The following is a 14,463-nucleotide window of genomic DNA, read 5'->3' as shown; positions in this document are numbered from 1 at the left end:
GCGCACTCCCTTTAAGTGGGTTCTCCAGGGTGTACTGAAGGTATATAGACGGCAACCATAATAATATTAAACTGGTGTACACCATGGCCTGATCTGCGGAGTCTCTTGAAGATGAAATGCAAGAAGGCAAGAATGTAAAACTAGGAAGTACAACATGTCCAGGAAAATCAGGATCTCGTGCAGTCACATTGGTCTGAGTGTCAAGACAAAGGAAAAACTAATAATATAGGTAGTCTCTAAGAACCAAAAATAACCATGACGCTAAACTCCTGGAGAACCCCTTTAAATCTGTGTGTAATGATGAATATCCTGACATGAATCATTATATGCTATTCTTGATTGACATGTCTTATAGTTACCTCCAGAGCTGCATTCATCATTCTGCCGGTGTCCTCTTAGCTTTTAGTCTTTTCTATCACTTATCTCCTTAGACCGCTGTGAGTTTTTTATCCCCTGCTGTGGTGTATGGTGGTATTCACACCTGGCAAGCAATGGAAGCAATATTGTTGTAAAAATAGATAACATCTCCCATAATGCAATGCAGTAATATATTGTGTGGTCAAAGCTAAGTAACTATAAAATAGTAGCCAACAGAACTTTGAAAGCAGCTTTGGCTGTAACTAATCTGTTATGGGTGCAAGGTGATGTATATACAATTTGACACCTAAGTAATCTATGAGCACCGGTTATTGCCCACATTCTCCACCAAAATCTCAAGGGGCAGATCCTGAAGATGCCTGGAACAGAAATCCTGTATGTAGTCACTGGAGCAGTCCATCTTCTCCACTATCTAATCTGGTATCAATCCTGCCAGGATAACAATTGGGGTACAGGATAATGACAGGCTGACACTTGGGGTACAGGATAATGACAGGCTGATACTTGGGGTACAGGATAATGACAGACTGATACTTGGGGTACAGGATAATGACAGGCTGATACTTGGGGTACAGGATAATGACAGGCTGACACTTGGGGTACAGGATAATGACAGACTGATACTTGGGGTACAGGATAATGACAGGCTGATACTTGGGGTACAGGATAATGACAGACTGATACTTGGGGTACAGGATAATGACAGGCTGATACTTGGGGTACAGGGTAATGACAGGCTGACACTTGGGGTACAGGATAATGACAGACTGATACTTGGGGTACAGGATAATGACAGGCTGATACTTGGGGTACAGGATAATGACAGGCTGATACTTGGGGTACAGGATAATGACAGGCTGATACTCGGGGTACAGGATAATGACAAGCTGATACTTGGGGTACAGGATAATGACAGGCTGATACTCGGGGTACAGGATAATGACAGGCTGATACTTGGGGTACAGGATAATGACAGGCTGATACTTGGGGTACAGGATAATGACAGGCTGATACTTGGGGTACAGGATAATGACAGGCTGATACTTGGGGTACAGGATAATGACAGGCTGATACTTGGGGTACAGGATAATGACAGGCTGACACTTGGGGTACAGGATAATGACAGGCTGATACTTGGGGTACAGGATAATGACTCGCTGATACTTGGGGTACAGGATAATGACAGGCTGATACTTGGGGTACAGGATAATGACAGGCTGATACTTGGGGTACAGGATAATGACAGACTGACACTTGGGGTACAGGATAATGACTCGCTGATACTTGGGGTACAGGATAATGACAGGCTGATACTTGGGGTACAGGATAATGACAGACTGACACTTGGGGTACAGGATAATGACAGGCTGATACTTGGGGTACAGGATAATGACAGACTGACACTTGGGGTACAGGATAATGACAGGCTGATACTTGGGGTACAGGATAATGACAGGCTGATACTTGGGGTACAGGATAATGACTCGCTGATACTTGGGGTACAGGATAATGACAGGCTGATACTTGGGGTACAGGATAATGACAGGCTGATACTTGGGGTACAGGATAATGACAGACTGACACTTGGGGTACAGGATAATGACTCGCTGATACTTGGGGTACAGGATAATGACAGGCTGATACTTGGGGTACAGGATAATGACAGGCTGATACTTGGGGTACAGGATAATGACAGGCTGATACTTGGGGTACAGGATAATGACAGGCTGATACTTGGGGTACAGGATAATGACAGGCTGATACTTGGGGTACAGGATAATGACAGGCTGATACTTGGGGTACAGGATAATGACAGGCTGATACTTGGGGTACAGGATAATGACAGGCTGACACTTGGGGTACAGGATAATGACAGGCTGATACTTGGGGTACAGGATAATGACTCGCTGATACTTGGGGTACAGGATAATGACAAGCTGATACTTGGGGTACAGGATAATGACAGACTGACACTTGGGGTACAGGATAATGACTCGCTGATACTTGGGGTACAGGATAATGACAGACTGACACTTGGGGTACAGGATAATGACAGGCTGATACTTGGGGTACAGGATAATGACAGGCTGATACTTGGGGTACAGGATAATGACAGGCTGATACTTGGGGTACAGGATAATGACGAGCTGACACTTGGGGTACAGGATAATGACAGGCTGATACTTGGGGTACAGGATAATGACAGGCTGATACTTGGGGTACAGGATAATGACAGGCTGATACTTGGGGTACAGGATAATGACAGGCTGATACTTGGGGTACAGGATAATGACAGGCTGACACTTGGGGTACAGGATAATGACAGGCTGATACTTGGGGTACAGGATAATGACAGGCTGATACTTGGGGTACAGGATAATGACAGGCTGATACTTGGGGTACAGGATAATGACAGGCTGATACTTGGGGTACAGGATAATGACAGGCTGATACTTGGGGTACAGGATAATGACAGGCTGATACTCGGGGTACAGGATAATGACAGGCTGATACTTGGGGTACAGGATAATGACAGGATGACACTCGGGGTACAGGATAATGACAGGCTGATACTTGGGGTACAGGATAATGACAGGCTGACACTTGGGGTACAGGATAATGACAGGCTGATACTTGGGGTACAGGATAATGACAGGCTGATACTTGGGGTACAGGATAATGACAGGCTGATACTTGGGGTACAGGATAATGACAGGCTGATACTTGGGGTACAGGATAATGACAGGCTGACACTTGGGGTACAGGATAATGACAGGCTGATACTTGGGGTACAGGATAATGACAGGCTGATACTTGGGGTACAGGATAATGACAGGCTGATACTTGGGGTACAGGATAATGACAGGCTGATACTTGGGGTACAGGATAATGACAGGCTGATACTTGGGGTACAGGATAATGACAGGATGACACTTGGGGTACAGGATAATGACAGGCTGATACTTGGGGTACAGGATAATGACAGGATGACACTCGGGGTACAGGATAATGACAGGCTGATACTTGGGGTACAGGATAATGACAGGATGACACTTGGGGTACAGGATAATGACAGGCTGATACTTGGGGTACAGGATAATGACAGGCTGATACTTGGGGTACAGGATAATGACAGGATGACACTTGGGGTACAGGATAATGACAGGCTGATACTTGGGGTACAGGATAATGACAGGATGACACTTGGGGTACAGGATAATGACAGGCTGATACTCGGGGTACAGGATAATGACAGGCTGATACTTGGGGTACAGGATAATGACAGGCTGATACTTGGGGTACAGGATAATGACAGGCTGATACTTGGGGTACAGGATAATGACAGGCTGATACTTGGGGTACAGGATAATGACAGGATGACACTTGGGGTACAGGATAATGACAGGCTGATACTTGGGGTACAGGATAATGACAGGATGACACTTGGGGTACAGGATAATGACAGGCTGATACTCGGGGTACAGGATAATGACAGGCTGATACTTGGGGTACAGGATAATGACAGGCTGATACTTGGGGTACAGGATAATGACAGGCTGATACTTGGGGTACAGGATAATGACAGGCTGATACTTGGGGTACAGGATAATGACAGGCTGATACTTGGGGTACAGGATAATGACAGGATGACACTTGGGGTATACACTGACAGGTTGCAAGACAATGTAATGCTGACAATGATTCTCATGGTGCTCAGCTATGTGACTCTTAGAACAAGTGACATTTGGGGTACTCTACATTTGAATAAGATATTTGGGGTTCTCCTTCTGATCTGGTTGTTACTTTGTAAATGTTTCCATGAAAGTCATGTTGGATCTTGACCTTGGTTGATGGCCTTACTTGGTCTTATTTGATCTCAGTTGATGACAGTCTTGGATTTCTTCCAACCTTCGGACCTTGTTACGTGAACCTTTATGGAAGCCCAAGAGAGTTTACCGGATTCCCAGATCCTTATGAAGAGCTGAATATGGGGAAGGTAAGATATGGAGCTCCTTTAAGGTTTGCCTTTGGCCTCTCCATCTCCATTGTTTAGTCTTGTCAGTGTTTAGAAGTGAATATGTCCATATTTTACAAAAATGTCCTTCTCTCTTCTTCATCGTGTCCATGATATCACCTTGGTGTCTCTAACTGAGCACAGCGATCCTTGAACCTCATTCTTAGCGACTACAGTAAATAGACAAGTGTTTCTTCTCTAAATGTTGAGCTTGATGCTTCTGGGAAACTACTTTCCTAAAGTTCCATGGGCGTCTTGGCTCTTCCACCACCGTTCTCAGTTTTCAGTTCATTCTTCATACGGGCTTTCATCATCTACACTCCGCGTACACTCCATTACGGTCCCATACTTTCCACTGAAGATGACCTTACTTTTGATCTTCCAGGGAGAAGGAGTAGCCTACCGAGGACGTGTCCTACTGGAGCTGGAGACCAAGCTGGTTGAACATACAGAGCAGAAGGTGGATGACATTTCTTCCGATGACATCTTACGAGTCGAGGTAATGACAGCTCCGCTCGGATAAAATGACTTCCATGAAAGCAGCGGGAACATCTGTTAATTCCTCTATTCCTCCTAAATGATTGAGCAGATTTCGTACAGTTTACCTGGGAACGATTTGTGGACTGGAACGTTCACTCTTCATCAGGAAGACATAAATTACCTTAATTGGGTTGCGGATGTTTTTTTTTTTTTCCGATGTCGGAATTCCACATGGAAAGGACTAATTTGTGTTCCGATTGTTTGTACAGTCATAAATACAGTCGGGGGAGGTTTGATGGACTATGTGATGGGATCCTGTGGGCTTACCTCCAGTCTATGACTGTTGCTTTGTTGGTGGAGCTGGTCAGGTCGTAGTGCGCTTGTGATTTCATAATTTGATGGACTTAGACCATAGAAATAGAAACAAATAGAAAACCAAACAAAAATGTCAATACTAATCAAGTCAACGTTGCGTTTTTAGCCTTGTCTATAGAGTTTTTAGGAGCTCTAGTTGATTTGGAGCTCCTGGCTGTGATGTATTACCCGAAAACTACTCCAAAATCTACCCAACATTACAAGGAACCTATGAGTAGGGAGTTCGTAGAAGGTAGTATGACTTACAATGTCGTCTAGATGCCATCAAGGACTATATGACCCTGTGTCACCTCTTCAGTGTCCCGTCAAGTATGTTGATTGGTCTTTGTCTGGGCATCCAGTTGCTTTACTCTACGTTGACGCCCTTCTGATACTTGCCCGATTATTCGTGATCCTCCTGTCTATAGCCTTCCGGCCCATGTATTCACCCAGTCGTCCTTTTCAGGACTTTTCTTTTGGTTTGACCATCGGATTTGTCCCTATACACCTTCACCTCTCTAGGTTCTGTTTATGGTTATATCTCAGGGGGTTGACCACCAGCTCATAGAACTTCTTGGTTCTGACTAATGGCTTCATCAATGACACAAAACAACTGCCAATTGGTTAATGTTCTGAGGGGTGCGATTTGGAAATGGGTCTAAGTCCAAATTTCCTTGTAGGGTTTTCTTGTGAAGAACATAAGGTTACCTTAGAAGCTTGACCTCGCTTTAGTCAGTGCCAGACTGGTTGCTCCAATGTTCAGGTTATATCAGCTTCAATTGTGTCAACGTTAGGGTTGAGCGATCGTGTTCGGAAAAGATCGGATTCCGATCAGTGATCGAGAAAATTTCATGATCGCAATCGGAACTCCGAACACGATCTTTTTAGGTGGGATCAAGATCGGTATTATTTCCCACAATGCTTTGCTTAGCCTTCACACTGAGTATACGCTCTGCTCATTCTGACCAGAGTGTATACTCAGTGTGAAGGCTCCGCTGCAGTTCCATAGGAATGAATAGAAGCAGCCGGCACACAGCCTTAAGCCCCTGCGCGCCGGCTGCCTCCATTCATTCTAATGGGAGACTAAACTAACATCTTTAGTAGCTACTTACCTCCAGAGATGGCTGCTCCGGTGCCCGGTGTTCTCCTTCTTCTTCGCCTCGCTGCCGCTCCATGATGCTCTTCTCGCCTCGCTGCCGCCGCCTCCCAGGTTAGTGTTTAAAGAGCTAGGAAGGTGGGGCTTGTGGCCTAGGAGAGTGTGGGTGGGTACAGGGCGGGGAGACGTGACGTCTCCCCTCCCAGTACCCGCCCACACTCTCCTAATCGTGGGGCAGGGGGCAGCGAGGCGAGAAGAACAGCGTGGAGCGGCAGTGAGGTGAAGAAGAAGGAGAACACCGGGCACCGGAGCAGCCATCTCTGCAGGTAAGTGGACACCAGGGGGGACTAAGTAGCCAGAGGATTAAAAAAAATCCTTTGGCTACTTAGTGATTCACTACACGGCGTGGATTCTAACAATTAAAGCGTTCAATTGTTAGATTCCATGCTGTATAGTGAATAGAATTGCTTTTAAAATCCGATCTCCGATGAATAAAAAAATCCCATTGACTTGCATTGGGATCGGAATTGGGATCGAGATCGGGTTCGAATGAAAATTGATCGGAAATCGGATTTTAAAATCGATCCTGAAAAGTCAAGATCGGCTCAACCCTAGCCTGAACATGAAGTTTAAGCCAGCCTAAATTTATTTAGGCTCGGCAATGCAATATCTTAATCTAAGAACATAATGAAATGCAACAGAGTAACGGGGTTACAAGTTTCCTTCCTGGATGGAACGTTTACCCAAAGTAGACAATTCCAACACTTCTTCTTGGATGAAGGGAAGTGACCACCATAGACTTAGAGATCTTTAGGTCTTAGGGACAGTCATGTGTGAAGTTCGTTATCCAGGGTAATGGGGAGACTTAACAATTTTTTGTTGAAGGAGAGAAATCCTGCACAGACAATATAGTCCATGGCATCTTACTAATACCGTATACAGTGCCCATGTAATACTGCCATAGAGTACTAATATAATATCACCTACACAGCTGTTATATAGTGAAGTCTTGAATCATTCTTCTCACCGACTTCCAATGCCTTCTTCTACCTCGGTGGTATTAATCTATTGTCTAGGAACAAGCCAGGACTGATAATAAGACATATATATGGAATTTTTTCTTCTAGAAATATCTGCGGAGACGAAAGTACTGCCTCTTTGCTGCCTTCTATTCAGCGACGATGCTGCAGGATGTCGATGACGCGATTCAGTTTGAAGTCAGCATTGGGAACTACGGCAATAAGTATGACACCACCTGCTTACCTCTGGCCTCTACTACACAGTACAGCAGAGCCGTGTTTGATGGTAAGACATGTGTATGACGTGTGAATAATACCGCCAGCAGGGCCGGGCTCGTACAGTCTGCCAACGTCTAATTGGTAATAAAGTGAGTGTGCGGAATAGAAACCTGGAGACTGGATAAAGCAATGAGCTGTAAGACCCAAAGACTCCAGAGCTGTTACTGTATAAGGTGCAGAGCTCCAAAATAATACTCAGTATATAACTACACCCCAGTGAGCGACCCATACATCACAGACAGGGTGGTAGACAGTATAGCAGAATAATAATATACCATGATGGCAGATAACTACAATTATATATGTCAGTATGTTATTCAGTATTACACATAGGAGATGGTGTGATAGTAGTTATATTCTTGTACATAGGAGTAGTATTATAGTAGTTATATTCTTGTACATAGGAGGTAGTATTATAGTAGTTATATTCTTGTATATAGGAGTAGTATTATAGTAGTTATATTCTTGTACATAGGAGGTAGTATTATAGTAGTTATATTCTTGTACATAGGAGTAGTATTATAGTAGTTATATTCTTGTACATAGGAGTAGTATTATAGTAGTTATATTCTTGTACATAGGAGGTAGTATTATAGTAGTTATATTCTTGTACATAGGAGTAGTATTATAGTAGTTATATTCTTGTACATAGGAGCAGTATTATAGTAGTTATATTCTTGTACATAGAAGTAGTATTATAGTAGTTATATTCTTGTAAATAGGAGTAGTATTATACTAGTTATATTCTTGTACATAGGAGTAGTATTATAGTAGTTATATTCTTGTACATAGGAGGTAGTATTATAGTAGTTATATTCTTGTATATAGGAGTAGTATTATAGTAGTTATATTCTTGTACATAGGAGGTAGTATTATAGTAGTTATATTCTTGTACATAGGAGTAGTATTATAGTAGTTATATTCTTGTACATAGGATTAGTATTATAGTAGTTATATTCTTGTACATAGGAGTAGTATTATAGTAGTTATATTCTTGTACATAGGAGTAGTATTATAGTAGTTATATTCTTGTATATAGGAGTAGTATTATAGTAGTTATATTCTTGTACATAGGAGCAGTATTATAGTAGTTATATTCTTGTATATAGGAGTAGTATTATAGTAGTTATATTCTTGTATATAGGAGCAGTATTATAGTAGTTATATTCTTGTACATAGGAGGTAGTATTATAGTAGTTATATTCTTGTACATAGGAGTAGTATTATAGTAGTTATATTCTTGTACATAGGAGCAGTATTATAGTAGTTATATTCTTGTACATAGGAGTAGTATTATAGTAGTTATATTCTTGTAAATAGGAGTAGTATTATACTAGTTATATTATTGTACATAGGAGTAGTATTATAGTAGTTATATTCTTGTACATAGGAGGTAATATTATAGTAGTTATATTCTTGTACATAGGAGCAGTATTATAGTAGTTATATTCTTGTACATAGGAGGTAGTATTATAGTAGTTATATTCTTGTAAATAGGAGTAGTATTATACTAGTTATATTCTTGTACATAGGAGTAGTATTATAGTAGTTATATTCTTGTTCATAGGAGTAGTATTATAGTAGTTATATTCTTGTATATAGGAGTAGTATTATAGTAGTTATATTCTTGTACATAGGAGTAGTATTATAGTAGTTATATTCTTGTGCATAGGAGTAGTATTATAGTAGTTATATTCTTGTATATAGGAGTAGTATTATAGTAGTTATATTCTTGTACATAGGAGGTAGTATTATAGTAGTTATATTCTTGTACATAGGAGGTAGTATTATAGTAGTTATATTCTTGTATATAGGAGGTAGTATTATAGTAGTTATATTCTTGTACATAGGAGCAGTATTATAGTAGTTATATTCTTGTACATAGAAGTAGTATTATAGTAGTTATATTCTTGTACATAGGAGCAGTATTATAGTAGTTATATTCTTGTACATAGGAGGTAGTATTATAGTAGTTATATTCTTGTACATAGGAGGTAGTATTATAGTAGTTATATTCTTGTATATAGGAGGTAGTATTATAGTAGTTATATTCTTGTACATAGGAGCAGTATTATAGTAGTTATATTCTTGTACATAGAAGTAGTATTATAGTAGTTATATTCTTGTACATAGGAGCAGTATTATAGTAGTTATATTCTTGTACATAGGAGGTAGTATTATACTAGTTATATTCTTGTACATAGGAGTAGTATTATAGTAGTTATATTCTTGTACATAGGAGTAGTATTATAGTAGTTATATTTTTGTACATAGGATTAGTATTATAGTAGTTATATTCTTGTACATAGGAGTAGTATTATAGTAGTTATATTCTTGTACATAGGAGGTAGTATTATAGTAGTTATATTCTTGTACATAGGAGTAGTATTATAGTAGTTATATTCTTGTACATAGGAGTAGTATTATAGTAGTTATATTCTTGTATATAGGAGTAGTATTATAGTAGTTATATTCTTGTACATAGGAGTAGTATTATAGTAGTTATATTCTTGTGTATAGGAGTAGTATTATAGTAGTTATATTCTTGTATATAGGAGTAGTATTATAGTAGTTATATTCTTGTATATAGCAGTAGTATTATAGTAGTTATATTCTTGTACATAGGAGTAGTATTATAGTAGTTATATTCTTGTACATAGGAGGTAGTATTATAGTAGTTATATTCTTGTACATAGGAGCAGTATTATAGTAGTTATATTCTTGTACATAGAAGTAGTATTATAGTAGTTATATTCTTGTACATAGGAGCAGTATTATAGTAGTTATATTCTTGTACATAGGAGGTAGTATTATAGTAGTTATATTCTTGTAAATAGGATTAGTATTATACTAGTTATATTCTTGTACATAGGAGTAGTATTATAGTAGTTATATTCTTGTACATAGGAGTAGTATTATAGTAGTTATATTCTTGTATATAGGAGTAGTATTATAGTAGTTATATTCTTGTACATAGGAGGTAGTATTATAGTAGTTATATTCTTGTACATAGGAGTAGTATTATAGTAGTTTTATTCTTGTACATAGGATTAGTATTATAGTAGTTATATTCTTGTACATCGGAGGTAGTATTATAGTAGTTATATTCTTGTACATAGGAGTAGTATTATAGTAGTTATATTCTTGTACATAGGAGGTAGTATTATAGTAGTTATATTCTTGTACATAGGATTAGTATTATAGTAGTTATATTCTTGTACATAGGAGGTAGTATTATAGTAGTTATATTCTTGTACATAGGAGTAGTATTATAGTAGTTATATTCTTGTACATAGGAGTAGTATTATAGTAGTTATATTCTTGTATATAGGAGTAGTATTATAGTAGTTATATTCTTGTATATAGGAGCAGTATTATAGTAGTTATATTCTTGTACTTAGGAGGTAGTATTATAGTAGTTATATTCTTGTACATAGGAGTAGTATTATAGTAGTTATATTCTTGTACATAGGAGCAGTATTATAGTAGTTATATTCTTGTACATAGAAGTAGTATTATAGTAGTTATATTCTTGTACATAGGAGCAGTATTATAGTAGTTATATTCTTGTACATAGGAGGTAGTATTATAGTAGTTATATTCTTGTACATAGGAGTAGTATTATAGTAGTTATATTCTTGTAAATAGGAGTAGTATTATACTAGTTATATTCTTGTACATAGGAGTAGTATTATAGTAGTTATATTCTTGTACATAGGAGGTAGTATTATAGTAGTTATATTCTTGTACATAGGAGTAGTATTATAGTAGTTATATTCTTGTACATAGGAGCAGTATTATAGTAGTTATATTCTTGTACATAGGAGGTAGTATTATAGTAGTTATATTCTTGTACATAGGAGTAGTATTATAGTAGTTATATTCTTGTAAATAGGAGTAGTATTATACTAGTTATATTATTGTACATAGGAGTAGTATTATAGTAGTTATATTCTTGTACATAGGAGGTAATATTATAGTAGTTATATTCTTGTACATAGGAGGTAGTATTATAGTAGTTATATTCTTGTACATAGGAGCAGTATTATAGTAGTTATATTCTTGTACATAGGAGGTAGTATTATAGTAGTTATATTCTTGTAAATAGGAGTAGTATTATACTAGTTATATTCTTGTACATAGGAGTAGTATTATAGTAGTTATATTCTTGTACATAGGAGGTAGTATTATAGTAGTTATATTCTTGTAAATAGGAGTAGTATTATACTAGTTATATTCTTGTACATAGGAGTAGTATTATAGTAGTTATATTCTTGTACATAGGAGGTAGTATTATAGTAGTTATATTCTTGTACATAGGAGTAGTATTATAGTAGTTATATTCTTGTACATAGGAGCAGTATTATAGTAGTTATATTCTTGTACATAGGAGGTAGTATTATAGTAGTTATATTCTTGTACATAGAAGTAGTATTATAGTAGTTATATTCTTGTACATAGGAGCAGTATTATAGTAGTTATATTCTTGTACATAGGAGGTAGTATTATAGTAGTTATATTCTTGTAAATAGGAGTAGTATTATACTAGTTATATTCTTGTACATAGGAGCAGTATTATAGTAGTTATATTCTTGTACATAGGAGGTAGTATTATAGTAGTTATATTCTTGTGCATAGGAGTAGTATTATAGTAGTTATATTCTTGTGCATAGGAGTAGTATTATAGTAGTTATATTCTTGTACATAGGAGCAGTATTATAGTAGTTATATTCTTGTACATGTGAGTAGTATTATAGTAGTTATATTCTTGTACATAGAAGCAGTATTATAGTAGTTATATTCTTGTACATAGAAGCAGTATTATAGTAGTTATATTCTTGTACATAGAAGTAGTATTATAGTAGTTATATTCTTGTACATAGGAGCAGTATTATAGTAGTTATATTCTTGTACATCGGAGGTAGTATTATAGTAGTTATATTCTTGTACATAGGAGTAGTATTATAGTAGTTATATTCTTGTACATAGGAGGTAGTATTATAGTAGTTATATTCTTGTACATAGGATTAGTATTATAGTAGTTATATTCTTGTACATAGGAGGTAGTATTATAGTAGTTATATTCTTGTACATAGGAGTAGTATTATAGTAGTTATATTCTTGTACATAGGAGTAGTATTATAGTAGTTATATTCTTGTATATAGGAGTAGTATTATAGTAGTTATATTCTTGTATATAGGAGCAGTATTATAGTAGTTATATTCTTGTACTTAGGAGGTAGTATTATAGTAGTTATATTCTTGTACATAGGAGTAGTATTATAGTAGTTATATTCTTGTACATAGGAGCAGTATTATAGTAGTTATATTCTTGTACATAGAAGTAGTATTATAGTAGTTATATTCTTGTACATAGGAGCAGTATTATAGTAGTTATATTCTTGTACATAGGAGGTAGTATTATAGTAGTTATATTCTTGTACATAGGAGTAGTATTATAGTAGTTATATTCTTGTAAATAGGAGTAGTATTATAGTAGTTATATTCTTGTACATAGGAGTAGTATTATAGTAGTTATATTCTTGTAAATAGGAGCAGTATTATAGTAGTTATATTCTTGTACATAGGAGGTAGTATTATACTAGTTATATTCTTGTACATAGGAGTAGTATTATAGTAGTTATATTCTTGTACATAGGAGGTAGTATTATAGTAGTTATATTCTTGTACATAGGAGTAGTATTATAGTAGTTATATTCTTGTACATAGGAGCAGTATTATAGTAGTTATATTCTTGTACATAGGAGGTAGTATTATAGTAGTTATATTCTTGTACATAGGAGTAGTATTATAGTAGTTATATTCTTGTAAATAGGAGTAGTATTATACTAGTTATATTATTGTACATAGGAGTAGTATTATAGTAGTTATATTCTTGTACATAGGAGGTAATATTATAGTAGTTATATTCTTGTACATAGGAGGTAGTATTATAGTAGTTATATTCTTGTACATAGGAGCAGTATTATAGTAGTTATATTCTTGTACATAGGAGGTAGTATTATAGTAGTTATATTCTTGTACATAGGAGTAGTATTATAGTAGTTATATTCTTGTACATAGGAGCAGTATTATAGTAGTTATATTCTTGTACATAGGAGGTAGTATTATAGTAGTTATATTCTTGTACATAGAAGTAGTATTATAGTAGTTATATTCTTGTACATAGGAGCAGTATTATAGTAGTTATATTCTTGTACATAGGAGGTAGTATTATAGTAGTTATATTCTTGTAAATAGGAGTAGTATTATACTAGTTATATTCTTGTACATAGGAGCAGTATTATAGTAGTTATATTCTTGTACATAGGAGGTAGTATTATAGTAGTTATATTCTTGTGCATAGGAGTAGTATTATAGTAGTTATATTCTTGTGCATAGGAGTAGTATTATAGTAGTTATATTCTTGTACATAGGAGCAGTATTATAGTAGTTATATTCTTGTACATGTGAGTAGTATTATAGTAGTTATATTCTTGTACATAGAAGCAGTATTATAGTAGTTATATTCTTGTACATAGAAGCAGTATTATAGTAGTTATATTCTTGTACATAGAAGTAGTATTATAGTAGTTATATTCTTGTACATAGGAGCAGTATTATAGTAGTTATATTCTTGTACATAGGAGGTAGTATTATAGTAGTTATATTCTTGTAAATAGGAGTAGTATTATACTAGTTATATTCTTGTACATAGGAGCAGTATTACAGTAGTTATATTCTTGTACATAGGAGGTAGTATTATAGTAGTTATATTCTTGTAAATAGGAGTAGTATTATACTAGTTATATTCTTGTACATAGGAGCAGTATTATAGTAGT

At 36.5% G+C, this 14,463-nt stretch overlaps 1 protein-coding gene across 2 annotated transcripts in view; it reads left to right on the top strand.

The window, feature by feature from the left end:
- DYSF (dysferlin) overlaps positions 1–14,463 on the top strand; it is a 283,259-nt gene that overhangs the window by 87,229 nt on the left and 181,567 nt on the right. For both annotated transcript variants that reach the window (XM_075261820.1, XM_075261819.1), the window contains exons 18-20: positions 4,260–4,375; positions 4,779–4,892; positions 7,451–7,628. In XM_075261820.1, the coding sequence (XP_075117921.1) occupies positions 4,260–4,375; positions 4,779–4,892; positions 7,451–7,628 (408 nt within the window). The remainder of the gene's footprint in view (positions 1–4,259; positions 4,376–4,778; positions 4,893–7,450; positions 7,629–14,463) is intronic.

The sequence above is a fragment of the Leptodactylus fuscus genome, chromosome 1 (genome assembly GCF_031893055.1).
Source record: "Leptodactylus fuscus isolate aLepFus1 chromosome 1, aLepFus1.hap2, whole genome shotgun sequence".
Taxonomy (NCBI): domain Eukaryota; kingdom Metazoa; phylum Chordata; class Amphibia; order Anura; family Leptodactylidae; genus Leptodactylus; species Leptodactylus fuscus.
Note: the sequence above shows the minus strand (reverse complement) of the source record. Positions and strands in the feature narration are given on the sequence as shown.